This window comes from Pangasianodon hypophthalmus, chromosome 16 (assembly GCF_027358585.1).
Source record: "Pangasianodon hypophthalmus isolate fPanHyp1 chromosome 16, fPanHyp1.pri, whole genome shotgun sequence".
NCBI lineage: Eukaryota > Metazoa > Chordata > Actinopteri > Siluriformes > Pangasiidae > Pangasianodon > Pangasianodon hypophthalmus.
This window is the reverse complement of record NC_069725.1, coordinates 23,673,781-23,689,064: the sequence shown is the minus strand read 5'-3', so window position 1 is coordinate 23,689,064 and position 15,284 is coordinate 23,673,781. Positions and strand designations below refer to the sequence as shown.

The following is a 15,284-nucleotide window of genomic DNA, read 5'->3' as shown; positions in this document are numbered from 1 at the left end:
CCCTTGCCAGCCTCTCTTTATTCTCTCTCGAAGTTAATAATAAAAAAACCTGCAGCTTGTCATGGAGAAACCGCAAAGTGTAACTCTTCTGTCCTGAAGATGTCAGAAAAAAGTTACAGCTTTACCTCTGACTGTTACAAAGTGCTGACACTGGAGACTCCTTCCTTATTTTACATAAACATCTCCTTACCTTAGGATATGAGTCCTTACGACTCATACTTTTAAAATCTGCCTATGTGCCTTCAATGGCCCTAGAGGTAAAAATAGAATAAAGTTATGCGCTAAATCAATTCCCGATGGTCTGATATGGGTTTACAAAGACCGGATGTGTGAAATGTACCAGTAGATGGCGATATTGTTTTTGTTTTTGTTACTGTTTGTAAGTTTGTTTTTTAAAAGTACAATATTGGCCTTTTTGGTGATCACAGTACACTACGATGATAGTACACATGCATGTCAAATGTACACTATTTTCCAGCTCTTTTCACTGAGCCAGTTCACTCAGCTCAGCTAACCACTAAGAGTCGACTCTTTCGGCTCAAACAGCTTATTGCTCTTTTTTCCTTAAAAAATTCTTCAGTGTATTGTATTTCTCCACAGGATGTACGTGTCTTGTCCTCATTTCCAAACAAACAGCTCTTCAGAAATATGAGTCAACTCCCAACATTACTTAAAAGAACCGGTTCAAAGAATCGGCTCGCTCGCAAATGACATCTTACTGATTGTTGCATCAGTGTCCTTCATTTCATGCACTCACACACAATTTCTCATGATAGTCTGCTCAAAAGCCTTTTTTGCTCACATCACATTTTTCTGCTTTGACCTTGACATTTTGTGTTTGCATGTGATTCGTGTTAATCATTAGCGTGAACGGAGCTCTGCCCTGAAACAACCAAGTGTGCACATTTTCCCACCTCATGATGAAAGATGAAAAAACACCCTAAGTGTGTGGAAAAGCAGCACTATGCTAGCAAATTTGCTCATCTCTCTTCATGATCAGAAGGGCAAGCTCAGAAGATAGCTGCGTTCAAAATTGGATGAGAGTGACTTTCTAAAACATGTTGGATATGTAGGCCTACCTATTCAGCCTCGAACCACTGGTGACAATGCCTCAAATCACATTAAAGCCAAAAAATCTGGCTACGTTCACAGCCTTGCTAGCTAGCTAGCAGTTAAAGCTTTCCCGGCTACCGAAACGACAGCCATTGCCCACATTTACATCTAAAACCAGTATGCATTGCCTGATTTAATCACGGTTTGAAACTAGATCACTTTTTTTATCCATTTATTTCACAAATCTGATTATGTCACCCTTAATTGCAACTTTTTTATCCATATATCAGTGTTTTCTCCTCATCCCTAGAAACAGGTGGATGGAAACAGGACTGTAGGACTCACACTACCACTTCTCTAAAACGTTAAAAAGCCCCTGTGTCCGTGATAATGATGTCACTTCCTGAAAATGGAGGCTTCTAGCATTATGCTAACATGTTTGGAGAAGTAAGGGAAGCTCAGGCAACATTCTCACATAGCCACGTTGACACATGATGACCTGAAGAGGCACATACACACATATCCTCTTACTTTCTAAAAGTGTAACAGGTTCAGGTTCATGTTTATGTTGGGGCATGTACACACACGTACACACACACACGTATACACATACACACACGTACACACATACGTGGCACACATGGCTCTGTAACTTCAGGCTGCTTATCCTTTTACTTTCTGAAATGGTGCAAAGTTCACGGCCACATTCATGTTTGGTAAGCACATTATCGAGCTCACACATAAACATAATCTCACACTTTATCCCTGTTCAAGTACATAAATTAACAGTTGAAGGATGAAAGTCAAGACCATTGGTAATCGAGCAAGTATATTATTTACTCATCACTGCTTTAGATAAAACTCTGGAACAATTTTTACCATGGATTGTCATAAATGGCTTAATCCAGTGTCCAGTTATCTTGCTCCGAAAAGTTTGTTGTGTTAAAAATGTGTACACACTGAAGTGTAAAGGGCCAGTGAGAATGTAAGATCCTGAAGCTTGTGGCCAGAAAAGTGCGAAATGTATCAGACATTACGTGAGCAGTAGGCGGAGCTTCTGATGCTGAGACTGCTGATACGTCTAGGAAAACAAGAGCTTTTCCCAAGACTTATTTGGCTGGTTTTCAAAGTGGTTCTACTTTTCTAAAAAAGGGAAACCTTTGGGAAGCTTTAAGGTGCTGGATGTAGTGGTACGTTAGCACTCGAGAGAGGAGGAGCATCAACTACATAAAAAATTTATATAATTTACAGTTACTAGGAAAAACTAGGAATATCAGCAACAAGGCTTGACACCATACTCCATGAGCATGGGTTTTGATTTAAGAATCTACAACAATGTTATATTATCATTCTCATAGTTTAATATTTTTCCATTTGGTTGGATAAGGACTTTACTGAGTCAGTGGACATCTCATGATTCAGAAGATTTATGCCCTGCAAGAAGGCCACTTATCTGAAAAGGTTTTTAACTCGCCACTATAGTAGCTGTCACAAAAATACTATTCAAATTGCTAATGTAGCAAATGTTTCTGAAAATATATACAAGGGGAAAATATCATTGGGTACAAAAATATGATACTCGAATATACTCAAGTACTTGGACATAATACATGTCAATTATCATCTGCTATAAAATACTTTTCGAAAATACTTTGATATGTAGCGTTAAAGCTACAGCGTGTTACATAACACATTCCAGCGGAGTTCAGCGTTAAAGGTCGTGACTTTTCAGGCCCAGCGTCCGCTGCAGGCGAAGTTTCGGCTCATGGAGTAGCTGTGGTGGGAATTCTGCCGCTTTCCCCACGCTCCGAACGGAACCACGATGACCGTGCTGTTGTCGTCAGAGCCGTACTGCAGAGCCTGAGAAAGCACGCACACACACACACACACACACAAATCAGTGTTTAAACTGAGTTATTCATTACTGGATAGTTATTTGAATTATGTAGGTCAAACGCCACACATTCCTGACTGAAGTTATGGTCCGTATGACCTTCAGAGGAAGAAGCGCACATATCTCCAGTGAGATGACAAGAACCTTTCACATTGTTTTTGATCCTAAAGCTTAAAGCTTAAGTTGATTTGGGTTTGTGAGTATTTTTTTTAACACTTATAGTGCAGTCGCACTGGCAATTACAAAGTTACATGCAAACTATTCAACTATTCAGTCCTGAAGACTGACTCTTACAAAGCGCTGACACTGGAGACTCCTTCTTTAAATTCTAAATAGAACGTATCCTCACAGAAAACTTCATATCAATGATTATAACTATTTCTTCATTTAATAACAATGTGTTTTTTGATTCATTTATGTGGAATGTCCAACATACAAGTCCCTGTCTACGTTATTTATAGAAACGAAAACGTATTAGAACGAGTGCATTAATATAAACCTGTGACTTGCAGCTGCACTGCACATCAGAACACAAAATTCCACAGTGCTGTGGTATAAGAGCTTGTTTTTTGTTTCACCTCCAAACAAAGATGCTTCCTAATTTAATACTAGGAACACAAATGATTGGATCTTAAATGTGCAAAAGTAGCACTAACGCTATCCGGCTACCTGCTCGGCGATGATGTGGGCCGCCTCTGTAGGATCGTGGCACTGGCTGATGACATCACAGATTTCCTGGTTACTCATGATAAAGTTTATGCCGTCGGTAGTCAGGGCCAGAAATGAGTCATGAGAATGCTGTAACTGGAAGATGAAACCAGGAAGCCATTTTGAGATACTGAGATATTCATGAGATTAAAAATAAAAAATAAAAAAAAAAAACAATAAAAAAACAGACCTTTATCAAGATCAAAATGTATTTGTAAATGATTTTCAGGAGCATTTAAACAATCTTTCACCTTTTAGTCATCATTTTTTCACTTTCAGGTCATTGTAAATTTTGCCTTTTATGGATTTTTATGGGCGTGGCTAAACACAAATATGAACATGAAGAAAATCGGTGAAACTTTTGTAAATGTGTTTGGTTCGGCCAACAAAAACATTTACAAAACTTTACTAGAAAATTAATAAATGAGGCCCATTATCTGCCAGATTTAAAAACTACAAGAGGAGAATGAGCAGTTAAAACTGAGGGATTATTCCTGCATTTCAGTTTAATATTCACTCACTAAAGTTGAAACACTGAGTCAGCCAAAAAAAAAATGCTACACTGAAACACTGATTTTTTTAAAGCAAAGCAACATTGCCACACTCACTGTAACGCGAGTGGTCTCGGGTTCTGCGATAACACCGCTTTGCTTTAAGTCGAAATCTCCAATGCTGCGTGTCATCGCCAGACGGCTGTTCACATTGGCTTGACCGAGACTGTTCCAAGTTATGAAACCTCCACTGTTGCGTATTCTGGTACAAAGCACACACACACACACACACACACACACACACACACACACCACATATCACTGAAATTTGAACAAGAGAACAAACACACACGTATACACCGAGATGCCAGTACAGATAGCATACACATAAGTAAACAGTATAAGGGAATGAGGACAAACAGGAGCACGTTTTACACATAATTATAAAAACTTCATGCAGTATTTTAGAGAACAGCAAACAATTCCACAAGCTGATCATTTTTTAAAAATTACTGAATAATTGACACAGTTTTTTTTATTGCTGGTCACTATATTAGCTAATATTTTATTTGGAATTTATTTTGTCTTTACAGACTTTTATTTTTTTTCAGTTTCTGTCTTTCATGTCATAGAATTATGGGATTTCCTTGTTTCCCATCCCAGGCAGGATTTTGAGGAACCCAGCGCTCAAAAATCTTTTTATGGATCTTTTAAAGTCCTGGTATGTTAGCTTATAATGTCGTAAGTTTCTAACATTAGATTTTAAACATTTATCATATGACTTTAAAAAATTCTCACAGAAACCCTGTCAGGTTAGATTATGTAAGCTGTCTAGCGCTATCATTGAAGTTTATGAATGTTTATGTATATAACATAAAAATCCTCTTACGTTAGTGATCTTGGTTATGAGTGAAATTATAAACATTTATGAATATCTCTTAAAAAATCTGTTTCAGAAATGCTATCAAGTTATCAAGCATTATCAACTAGCTAATAAGTGTTTTTATAAACATTTATGCATATGACTTAAACAATCCTCTCACATATCCTGTCAGGTTAGACTGTTAGCTAGCTGTTAGCTGTTTGCACACTTATAGGCACAAATGACATTTAAATCATCTTCCGTTATACAAGAGAAGCTGGTCTATTTTAAGAGTGGGACAGAAGAAAGAAAGGACTCACACACACACACACACACACACACACGATCCACTTAGCATGCCAGTGAATACCATTCTCTGAGGTTCAGAGGGATTCTGTGTAGCGTCTGTACCTCTGTTTTTCGTCCTTTCTCTCGGGTGTATGGTCGCTAGTGAGTGTGTATGCTTCACCCTTCCTGCACAGCATGGCACGACTGTCTCCAACACTCCCAACGACCAGCTCTATCCCGTCTCTTAGCAAAGCCACCGTCGCCGTAGTGCCCACCGTCATCAGAGAGGCTGCAATGTATTAGCATCGAAGAACTTTAAAAAATTCCAATCAAACCAAATATATATCATGTCAAATGTTACTATAAAGCACCATGTGGCACTATATCTGGCAATAAGATCAGTTGGAGGGCTGTGATTGGTTGGGTTTGGTTTCATAATCCTGATAAAATGCGAAGAAGAAACAGATCATGTAATACTCTTCATTCTTGCTAGGACATTTGTGCCAGATTGTTTTTGTTTTCAGACCTACCAGTTTGGGGAATGCGTCAGTTTTCTGCCACATTGTTCAGACTTGCCTGACTATTGAGTTGTTCTTGGGAATTGGTTGTGTTTTTTTGCCTCGTTATTCAGAATGAACTATTTGCACAAAAGATGTAGAAAGAAGGGGCAGGTAATTTTTGGACAGGTCATGTTTTCATCGTATTGTTTGGAGTTGAGTTGTTTGGCCCAGTGGTTGTAGCAGGTAGGGTTTCTTCCTCACAGCTCCAGGGTCCCTGGTTCTATCCAGAGCTGGGATTACTATCTGTCTTCAACCTGTGTTCATGTGGGTCTTCTCTGGGTTCTCAGGTTTCCTCCCACCTCCTCAAAACATGCCGATTGGTGATCAGTGTGTGAAAGTGTGTGTATGGTGCTCTGTGATGGATTAGCATCCCATTCTGGGTGTATTCCCAACTCGTGTTCCTGGGATAAGCTCCTGATCCACTGCGACCCAGACCAGGATAAAGTATAAATGAATGAATGATTTCCAGACACAACAGTTTAAGACTGGTTTTACAACATCTTGTTTGGAACTAGGTCATTTTTTTGCACCTAACTATTTCTAAAGTCATTTCATGTTGCCAAACTATTTGGGAATTAGGGGCTGTTTGTGGCCGAGTTGCTTTTGGGCCAGAGGATATTTACACCAGATTGTTCTGAGCTAAGGTGTTTTTTTTGGCAGGCTGGGTATTACTATTTGGGTACCTAGCTGTGTCTGTGCTGGATTATTCAGAGATGTATTTGGGGCTGATCTGGTTTTGGACCACACCATGTCTGGGCACAGCTCTTTGGAATTCACATTTTTCAGCTGGGAAATTTTGAACAGGATTGCGTGAGACTGGAATGTGTTTTTGTGCCATGTAATTTTGTGTATTCGTACCATTGCCATACATCTGCACCTCGGAGGCCAAGGCAGCGTCTACCTCTAGGAAGGCTTTTGTTAACACCTGTTCTAGATCCCACTCTTTCTCCAGACCCTTCCTACAACACACACACACACACACGATAGATCAGGCTGTGTGGGCTTTAACCTGATATCCTGCATCCTATATTTATGTTGAGTGTCTGTTTATGTACACAGGTGTGTGTGAGTCACCTAATATAGCGCTCCATGTGTGTGTAGCAGAAATCAGCGGCTTGCGTGCCCCCATGTCCGTCAAACAGAGCAAAATAGAGCGTGGAGGGCGTGAGCTCAGCTACACGGAGCCGATCCTCGTTGTCACGACGATGGCCAATCTGTGAGGCCGAGCCCACGTGGTCTAGGCTTATGCGCGGGATCGGTTTACCGTAGCGGATGCTGGGTGGCAACAGGATGGGCGCCTCGATACGATTGTCCCAAATCCCAAATGAGTCCCATGTGGTTGGCCGGCCGCTTCCATCGGCATCCAAACGAGCAGCGGCGTACCAGCGGATCCCAGGCACTGCCGACCCGCATGCACACACACACCGGCCCGAACGCACACTAGCGTTCCTGCTAACCGAGGAGAATGAGCGGCGGAGAAGAAAGGAGAAGGTGATGGCAGAGAGAGACATTTTAAAAAAGAAAGAAACAGAGATGTGTGCTGGTTTTTTTCAGAGCTTTCTCTGACACCCCTATAAAATAAAAAAACAAGAAACATTTGACATTTTTAGGACACTGTACTGTACATCAAGCAAGCACTGATTGGTTAGCCTCTGTTGCTCTGAATAATTTGTCATCCCCAGTTTAGCTCATCTATCAGTGGAAGGAGTGGATGGATCATTCTCAGTACAGTGACACTGACATTGCAACAGCGTCCAACAGCCAAAAATCTCCAGCCAACTCTGGCACCGTGGTGAGAAACTGACACTGATAAAGAGTAGAGGACGAGCAACACACACTGCACATGCAAGAGGATGAACTACAGTGTGTAACTTTATTCCTACAAGGTGCACCAACAACATAGGTGTGTCTAATGAAGTAAGTGAACTCAGTACCACCAGCACCTGTGGAGGTCCCTGTCCAGTGATATATGGGGTAAAGTGGGGCAACAAATTGTGCATAGCAACAACATTGAGTAACTACAGAATGACCTACATGTTAGTTACACAATAACCTTACAAAGTAGATTTGTGTACAGTGACGTGAAATTACACAAAAGTACAATTACAAGTACAAAAAAAGTACATTAGTCATTTAATGTTGCATTTAAATATCTACACTGTTACACTTCACACCTTAGAACTTCTGGAACAAACTTCTATCATTCAACAAACTGCTAAAGTTGTAACAGAGATCTTTACTCACCTGCTTATTTATTTTTTATATTTAATTCTCTCTGTATGGTTACACCCCCTGCACGCGCTCCCCGAGCCGGCGTGTGTGTGTGTGTGTGTGTGAGCGCAGTCGGCATTGCAAGTGACTCATTTACATATTTCAGATCGAACAACCAATCATGAGCCGAAAGCGTTTCATCTAATTTACATATTCCATAAATGAAAGCTCGCAGTCACGAGCCGGCGGTGTCCGTCTCTCGGCCAATCACATGCAGCGGGGCGGATGCGTTAGTGCAATACATGATGCATTAGTGCAATCAGAGTCAGGACAAACTTTACTGACCTGGAAATCAAACTCTATATCAACTCAATTCTCTCTCTCTCTCTCTCTCTCTCTCTCTCTCTCTCTGTCCACACACACGCACATGATTAAGGTCTTGTTATCCTTATTAGGATCATACTCTTTATCTGGATCATACTCAGCACAGCAGTGACACTAACATAGTGTGTGTGGTGCTGGCATGAGTCTGTGGAGCATTAGCATTGCTTGCATTCCTAGTTTTTTTTTTTTTTTTTTTTAACACTCTGTAAACATATTAGATGCTTAATTCAAAGGTGCAGAGTTACAGACTAAACTTCATCTTGTCCATGGTCAGGGTATGTTAACTGTCCTGGACTCCGAGTAATATCTGGTCAGTGATGCCCCTATGGTGGTAAAATGTGTCTGGCAAAATGTGAGCAGCAACAGATGGAATACACTCAGTAGTTTGATATTTACAAAGTGATCCACATGATGGGTGTGTATATAAATAACTCGAGTTAAGTATCCCATATTAGCATCTCTAACACACTGTGCCAAGCAATTATTCTTCTGCTTTATTGCCGCGCTCAGGACGGGTAGTGCCTTCCGTCACTGTGACTTTCTCAAAGAAAAGAGAGAGAGCATGAGAAGGACAAGAATGAAGAGATAGATAGATAGATAGATAGATAGATAGATAGATAGATAGACAGATAGATAGATAGATAGATAGATGGATGGATGTGTGTGTGTGTGTGTGTGTGTCAAAGAGTCAGACACTATCCTTTTTTATTCTATCTTGCTCTCACAAATTTTCCCTACAACCACAAGCCATCAATTAGTGATGACAAAAACTCTGAGAAAAACATAATGTAGGTTTGATGTAGGTATACAAATCTTTTATACAGAGAGAGTGGGGGAAATAATGAAACAAAGAGAATGAAAAAACAGAGGGCAAAAGAGAAAGAGAGGGAGAGAGAGAGAGAGAGAGAGAGAGAGATGGCCAGGAGAGGAGAGATGAAGCTGTCATAAATGTATTCATACACACTTTACCTTTACAGAAAGTGGGGCAGATATTCCACTGGGAGCCTTCAGAGGAAAGAAAACATAATTTTGTGTGTGTGAGAAGTGAACAAACAATGTCTTTTCTGTTTTCACTTTTAATTTCAGTGTGTTTGGGAATATTTGAATTATACTTTATCCTGACAACAAGGACAACACAAACAAACACACCACCACCAAACACTAAAACCATGTGCATGAACGCATGAATGCATGAACAGTCCTCATGGAAATGATTAAATATTGATCAGTGTTCAAAACCATTAGACTATAGCAGACCTTTTCAGTTCTGGTCCCGGAGATCCCTTGCCTAATCCTAATTTAGTATTTTCCCCATCCTAACACATTTCTTTCAGCCCAATCAGGTGTGCTGGATGTAGGGAAAACTAAGGGTACTCCAGGACCAGGACTCAGAAACACTGGGCTTTATAGCAGATTTTCTCCAAGATGTTCTAAAATCAAAACACAAGCAGCCATTGTCATCATTGGTAAATCCATATTTGTAATACAGACTGAAACATCCAACAATGTTGGACCATAACTAGGACTAGGAGGTGAAAACAAGGGAACCACAAAAGTAAGGAATTGGGAAACACAGCTTAACGTTACGGTAGTGCAAGGAAGGATATATACACTTGCTAACAAGACACAATTTTATTTTATTTTGTCTTTTTATTTTATTTCTCCTGTTTTTACACTACCCTTCCTTTATACTTGCTGATACTAGTAATTATGAACTAGGTGAGGAAAAGATGGAACTGGAGCATAAATTGAGGGAAAATCAGGACGTACACAAGATATGGTACTGTGAAATGTGTAGCTGATTGGTGCTCAAGGACCAGGATTGGAAAATACTGGTCTAAAAACACAGAATATAATACCAAAGTGAGGCAGCACCACCTAGCCACAGATTATTACTTCTGACCAATCAAGTCTATCACCAATTAATTACACCAACGAATTACAAGAAATGGATTCAGGTGAAGCTAAAGTGCATCAGTGTGAGTTACAACACCTGGCTAACTGGGATAACTCTATGGTACATACAGTGTGAGTGCTTGAAACTCAGTGCAACAATACCATGATGAAGTTTGCCAATTACCAGCCAATTCATCTAAAACTTTCTCTATTCATACCACACCTCAACCATCTTGTCTCTACTAGTCAAAAACATCTACCTAACAATCTTGTTGTCTAAGAGAAAACAGCTGCCCAGAACTCCAGCAAATGTTCTCAAAGTTCTCCCTCAAATTCAGACCATACCATTTAGTTGGCGTGGCCTGAACTTTCAAAAACAAATATGCCACCACATATTTAGTCATTAAGCCATTTAGGCTTCAGATTCAGTCTTCAAGCAACAATTGGATCTTTGGAACAGTGACCGGAAGACATTCCTTTTCTTCTTCTTCTTTCTACCTCTTTTCCCATCACTATTCGAGTGCTCGGAGAGTGAGATAGACTTGCGGAGGTGTCTAATGCGCTGCTCGTGTTCTTGGATCTTGCACTGGAGGTGATTCTGGATGGCAAAGCCGAGAGACTCCATATCTACAGCCGCTCCATAAACCTCCCACGTCATGCCTTGCTCATCCCACGCCACATCTGGAAGCGGACCTGTCTCCGCTTGGTCTCCCTCTCCTTCCACTTGCTTGGGTTCCCTTTCAAAGCCAGACTTTCCTGAAGAAGCTTGTGAATCCTTCTCCTCAGACAAAGCCAGACTGTCAGACAGAGTGGATTGGCTGCACAATTCAATCTGGATTTTACAGACATGTTGCCGAGTATGTTTGGAGGATATGGAAGACTTGTAGGGGGTTGGACTCAGACTTTTAGCCACTGATTCAAGAGTAATTGGTGCTAAAACTGAATCTAAGCTGACATCTTGGCTAAGTCCATTTTGTAAGCTCTTACTGGCAGTTCTAGAAACCTTCTCATGGTTGCTGAGGTTAACCGTAGGGTCCATTTGGCTCCAGGATGGATGTGTCATGCTCGTGGACTTACTGCTGACCTCTACAACAGCCTGAATTTCAGCATCCTCATACAAGAGCTCTGTCTGCATGGCAGCATCAAGTGCTTGGACAGGAACGGGGTTCTCCTCAGTCATCGTCGCAGCATCTTTGAAGCTAATGATCTGGTAAAATTTCTTTTCTGGTATTGACTTTTCCATTTCTCTTTCCTCCTTTTCTTTCTCTTTAGTTTCACTGTTTCTGTCTTTGCCCTTCCATTCTTTCTGTATTTTCTCTCCTGTCTTTTTCTCCTGGTCTTTCCCTTTATGTCCACCTCTCTTTTCAAGGGCTTCTCTTCCATCCATACCTTCTATCCATTCCCTTCTTTTTTCTCTCTCACACTCTCTCTCCTGGGCCATGGCATTTTCATCTGTCTTGCCTGCTGTCTCCTTCACCTGTGATGCAGAGGTGATTGTTGCCCCTGGAGATAACTGCAGCATGTCTAGTGGAAAAAGGGGACATTTAGATGCTACCTGAAGAGTGATGTCACTTCTTTTGAGAGTGCATTCCACTTGTATGTCCTTAAGGATGCCTTCTTCTTCTTTCCTGTCTCTGTTCTTCTTTTCATCTTTATTCCTCTGAAGCATTTCTACCTTGCTCTGTTTTGTCCCCAGTGGCTGCACACTATGCACCTCTTGACTGTCTTCCATCACACATGCCCTGTTGTCATTAGATTTGAATTTGTGTGCAAGTGATGGCGCCATCTCTTTGCTTCTCCCCTTATGGAAGGTTTCGGCTTGGTCCACTGCAATTGTTGGAGTAGGACTGGATCTGAGCTTTGGGCTGGACATAGTCCTGGGGATTTGAGAAAAAGTTGTTTGTTGGACAGTTTTAGGCAAGGCTGTTCTTGTTGTTTCAACTGCTGGAGGTGTTTTTTGGAGGCTCTTCTGCAAATCTGTGGATGCACTAATCTGAGATGTGGTTTTGTGGATGTTCTTGGAGGAGTTTTTATCAGAGGTCTTCAGTTCTCCTTCTCTGAAATACTTTTTCTTGTGCTCACTGGTTCCTGCAGTCAGTGTGGTACCTTGAGTGATCCCAACAGCATGCTTGTCAGGGATTTTAGTTGTAAGAATCGTGGTGGAAGTGATTGATGAAGCTGTAGCTGGGACAATGAGTGCTCTTGAAGTAGCTGGTGTTGCTGTGGTAGATGTAGGAGCTAAAGTGGTTGGAGTACTTGCTGTAACAGTCCCTGTTGGTGTTTTGGTTTGCATAGGGGAATCTACTGACTTTCCTCCCTTTTTGAGCTGGAAGGACCCATTTCCTCCTCTCGTGCCTGTAGGCACAGTGGCCTCTTGGTGCTGGTTTTTGGATCTGGACTCAGTCTTGTAGCATGCTTTGGGCTTGTTATCGAGGTGGCTTGGGTGAGATTCCATCTGGTTAGCGTTGGTAGATTATTATTGCTCAAAGAAGTGGCTGGTTTTCCTGGTCTGCTGGTCCGAGTGTAACAATTGGACTGTGGCAAAAACAATTAAAAAATAAAACAAGTTGATTCCAAAATAATCAACACTTCATGCTACAAAATATGCTCAAAAAATGGTACTAGATTTCTGCATGCAGTTTGTTATTCCCTCTTGTTTTCCTGGTATAATAATAATAATAATAACACAAATATCATGATTCTGTATTTTACTACATATACAGTATAATTAACTCCTGTGATATAGTATATTTCGTGGTTATATTGACAACAGATCTTTTTCAGCTTACATAAAGTAACATTTTACCACTAGTTGGCTATTTTTTAGGCCCAATTTTTTATTTTTTTAACAATTTTAACAATTTTTAGGGCCCAGTTCTAGGAATTCAGTCCACTGCACATTTTAGTACTTCCCTACCTACCTTCCAGCATAAGAAAGAATTTAAGACAGATGAATTTACGTTACATTAAAAAAAAAAAAAAACTTTTTTTTTAATCTTATTAACTTTGAGAGAGTGACTGAGAGAGTGACTGAGAGAGAGAGAGAGAGAGAGGAACTAACTTGCATACATTCCACAACAATAAATATAAAAATTGTAACCATCAGCAAATTGCTGTGGTATAAGAGGAATAAAACACTTCATGGTGGTAACAGTAACTCTGCTTCATCACACCACCTGTGTTTTATTCCTTACTTTATGATCTTAAGACAATAAATGTTACACTTAGACTATATTAACACTTAAAGAGTCCTGCAGCTAATATAACATTGCAACTGCCCTCTATCAACACCAGTGTAAAAATCTGTGCATTAAGATCATGTATCTCACCTGCATCAGACAGTTAGAGGTGACACAGTTCCATACGCAGATGCTGAGAACTTCCAAAGCTGCACATCATCATCATCATCATCATCATCATCATCAGCGCCAATTGATGCATCATTACCGCGTGGAATTAAAACAGAGACGCATATGTGCATATCAGAGGGGTTTAACAGTGCAGTCACGCAGTGCACAGTGTGAAATTGTGCAGGAAAATGTCGGATGTGAGAAAGCGCTGTGCGGTGTGTCTGCGCTCGCGACTGTCTCGAGCTCCGGCTGCAGAAATAACGACGATGCTGCTGTGCATGTCGGGTGCATGTCGGGTTTACAACGCATTATTCAGCTCAGCACGAGATTCATTCTAGACACGATTCATGCATTCAGTGCAAAAATGCTTAAAATGTCCAGCTCTAATGGCTCGGTACCTGTTGCAAGTCTGAACGCTGAATGTTTGCTGAATTTTACTCCACTGGAGTCACTGTGATGTTGGAGATGTTTGGCTCCGTTTCCTCCAGAGTTGTGAGATTCATGACTATTCCTGGCTTTTGTCCCATGGGGCTGCTCGGGAATAATATGCACACTCTATGGCACACAGTACTGTATGATGATGAGCCAACATCTCTCTGTTTATTACTGCTCATGAGAAAAAAAAGATCACTAACAAATTTTTGTCTTTTATTTCAGTCAGTAGCTCTGGAGCTCTGGTTCTTTCTATATGTGAGGTCCGTGGAGATTTTTTTCATTGTTGTTAAATAATAAAAGAGCATCAGATTCAAAGCACATCTTCAGAGTGTTGTCATGACCTGCCAGGTGTTTACAGTAAGGTTATGCTATATAGGTCGCCTAGCAACCTGTCATTACTGTCATCAACACCTGAGAGAGAGAGAGAGGGAGAGAGAGAGAGAGAGAGAGAGAGAGAGAGAGATCACATGCTTAATTAGGGACAACAGACATTACAGTGTTTGGGATTTTCCAGCACACACTATACAGCAGACTCTCTCACACTTTTCTAGTGTACTCTTCAAGGTAAACATGAATAAATATACAGGTTATTAAAATTAATTTATGATAATGTCACCTCCTTCCAGTGCTCTGGATCAAAGATCTATGGGAAAAGAAATGACTCTAAATTTTCATTTTCAGATTCCCATATCTTCTCCATCACCTCACCACTTCATCTCTTCCTAAGTAAAAACTTTTTTTTGTCAAGTCAAGCTTTCACTTTACATTCTATCAATTCAATTCAATTTTATTTGTATTGTATAGCACTTTTTAATAATGGACATTGTCACAAAGCAGTTTTATAGAAATATAGACATTCAGGATATAAATTTTAAATTTATAAATTTCTTCCTATTGAGCAAGCGAGAGGCGACGATGGTGAGGAAAAACTCTCTGAGACGACATGAGGAAGAGACCTTGAGAGGAACCAGAGTCAAAAAGGAGCCCATCCTCATCTGGGTGCAACGGATAGTGCCATTATACGTTTTACCATTCACAGTAATCTCATAATCTCATGTGTCTTCAGGCTGTCCATGTGGGGCTTTCTTCAGCAGCAGCTAGCAGTTTCCAAACACCACAACACTCAACAGTTTCATTCTCAATTCTGATTGG

The 15,284-nt window shown here is 40.6% G+C and overlaps 2 protein-coding genes across 2 annotated transcripts; both read right to left on the bottom strand.

Moving 5' to 3' along the window:
• Positions 1 to 1,869: 1,869 nt before the first annotated feature.
• ppm1ka (protein phosphatase, Mg2+/Mn2+ dependent 1Ka) lies at positions 1,870 to 8,258 on the bottom strand. The gene is made up of 7 exons (XM_026920244.3): positions 8,101 to 8,258; positions 6,931 to 7,427; positions 6,715 to 6,815; positions 5,420 to 5,585; positions 4,264 to 4,408; positions 3,617 to 3,751; positions 1,870 to 2,913 (listed from the first exon to the last, which is right to left on the bottom strand). Exons 2-7 carry the CDS (start codon positions 7,365 to 7,367, stop codon positions 2,782 to 2,784), a joined length of 1,116 nt encoding a protein of 371 aa, XP_026776045.2. The 5' UTR covers positions 7,368 to 7,427; positions 8,101 to 8,258; the 3' UTR covers positions 1,870 to 2,781.
• A 393-nt stretch (positions 8,259 to 8,651) lies between these two features.
• Positions 8,652 to 14,175, bottom strand: gprin3a (GPRIN family member 3a). Its single transcript, XM_026920685.3, has 2 exons — positions 13,677 to 14,175; positions 8,652 to 12,882 (listed from the first exon to the last, which is right to left on the bottom strand). Exon 2 carries the CDS (start codon positions 12,800 to 12,802, stop codon positions 10,760 to 10,762), a length of 2,043 nt encoding a protein of 680 aa, XP_026776486.3. The 5' UTR covers positions 12,803 to 12,882; positions 13,677 to 14,175; the 3' UTR covers positions 8,652 to 10,759.
• Positions 14,176 to 15,284: the final 1,109 nt, after the last annotated feature.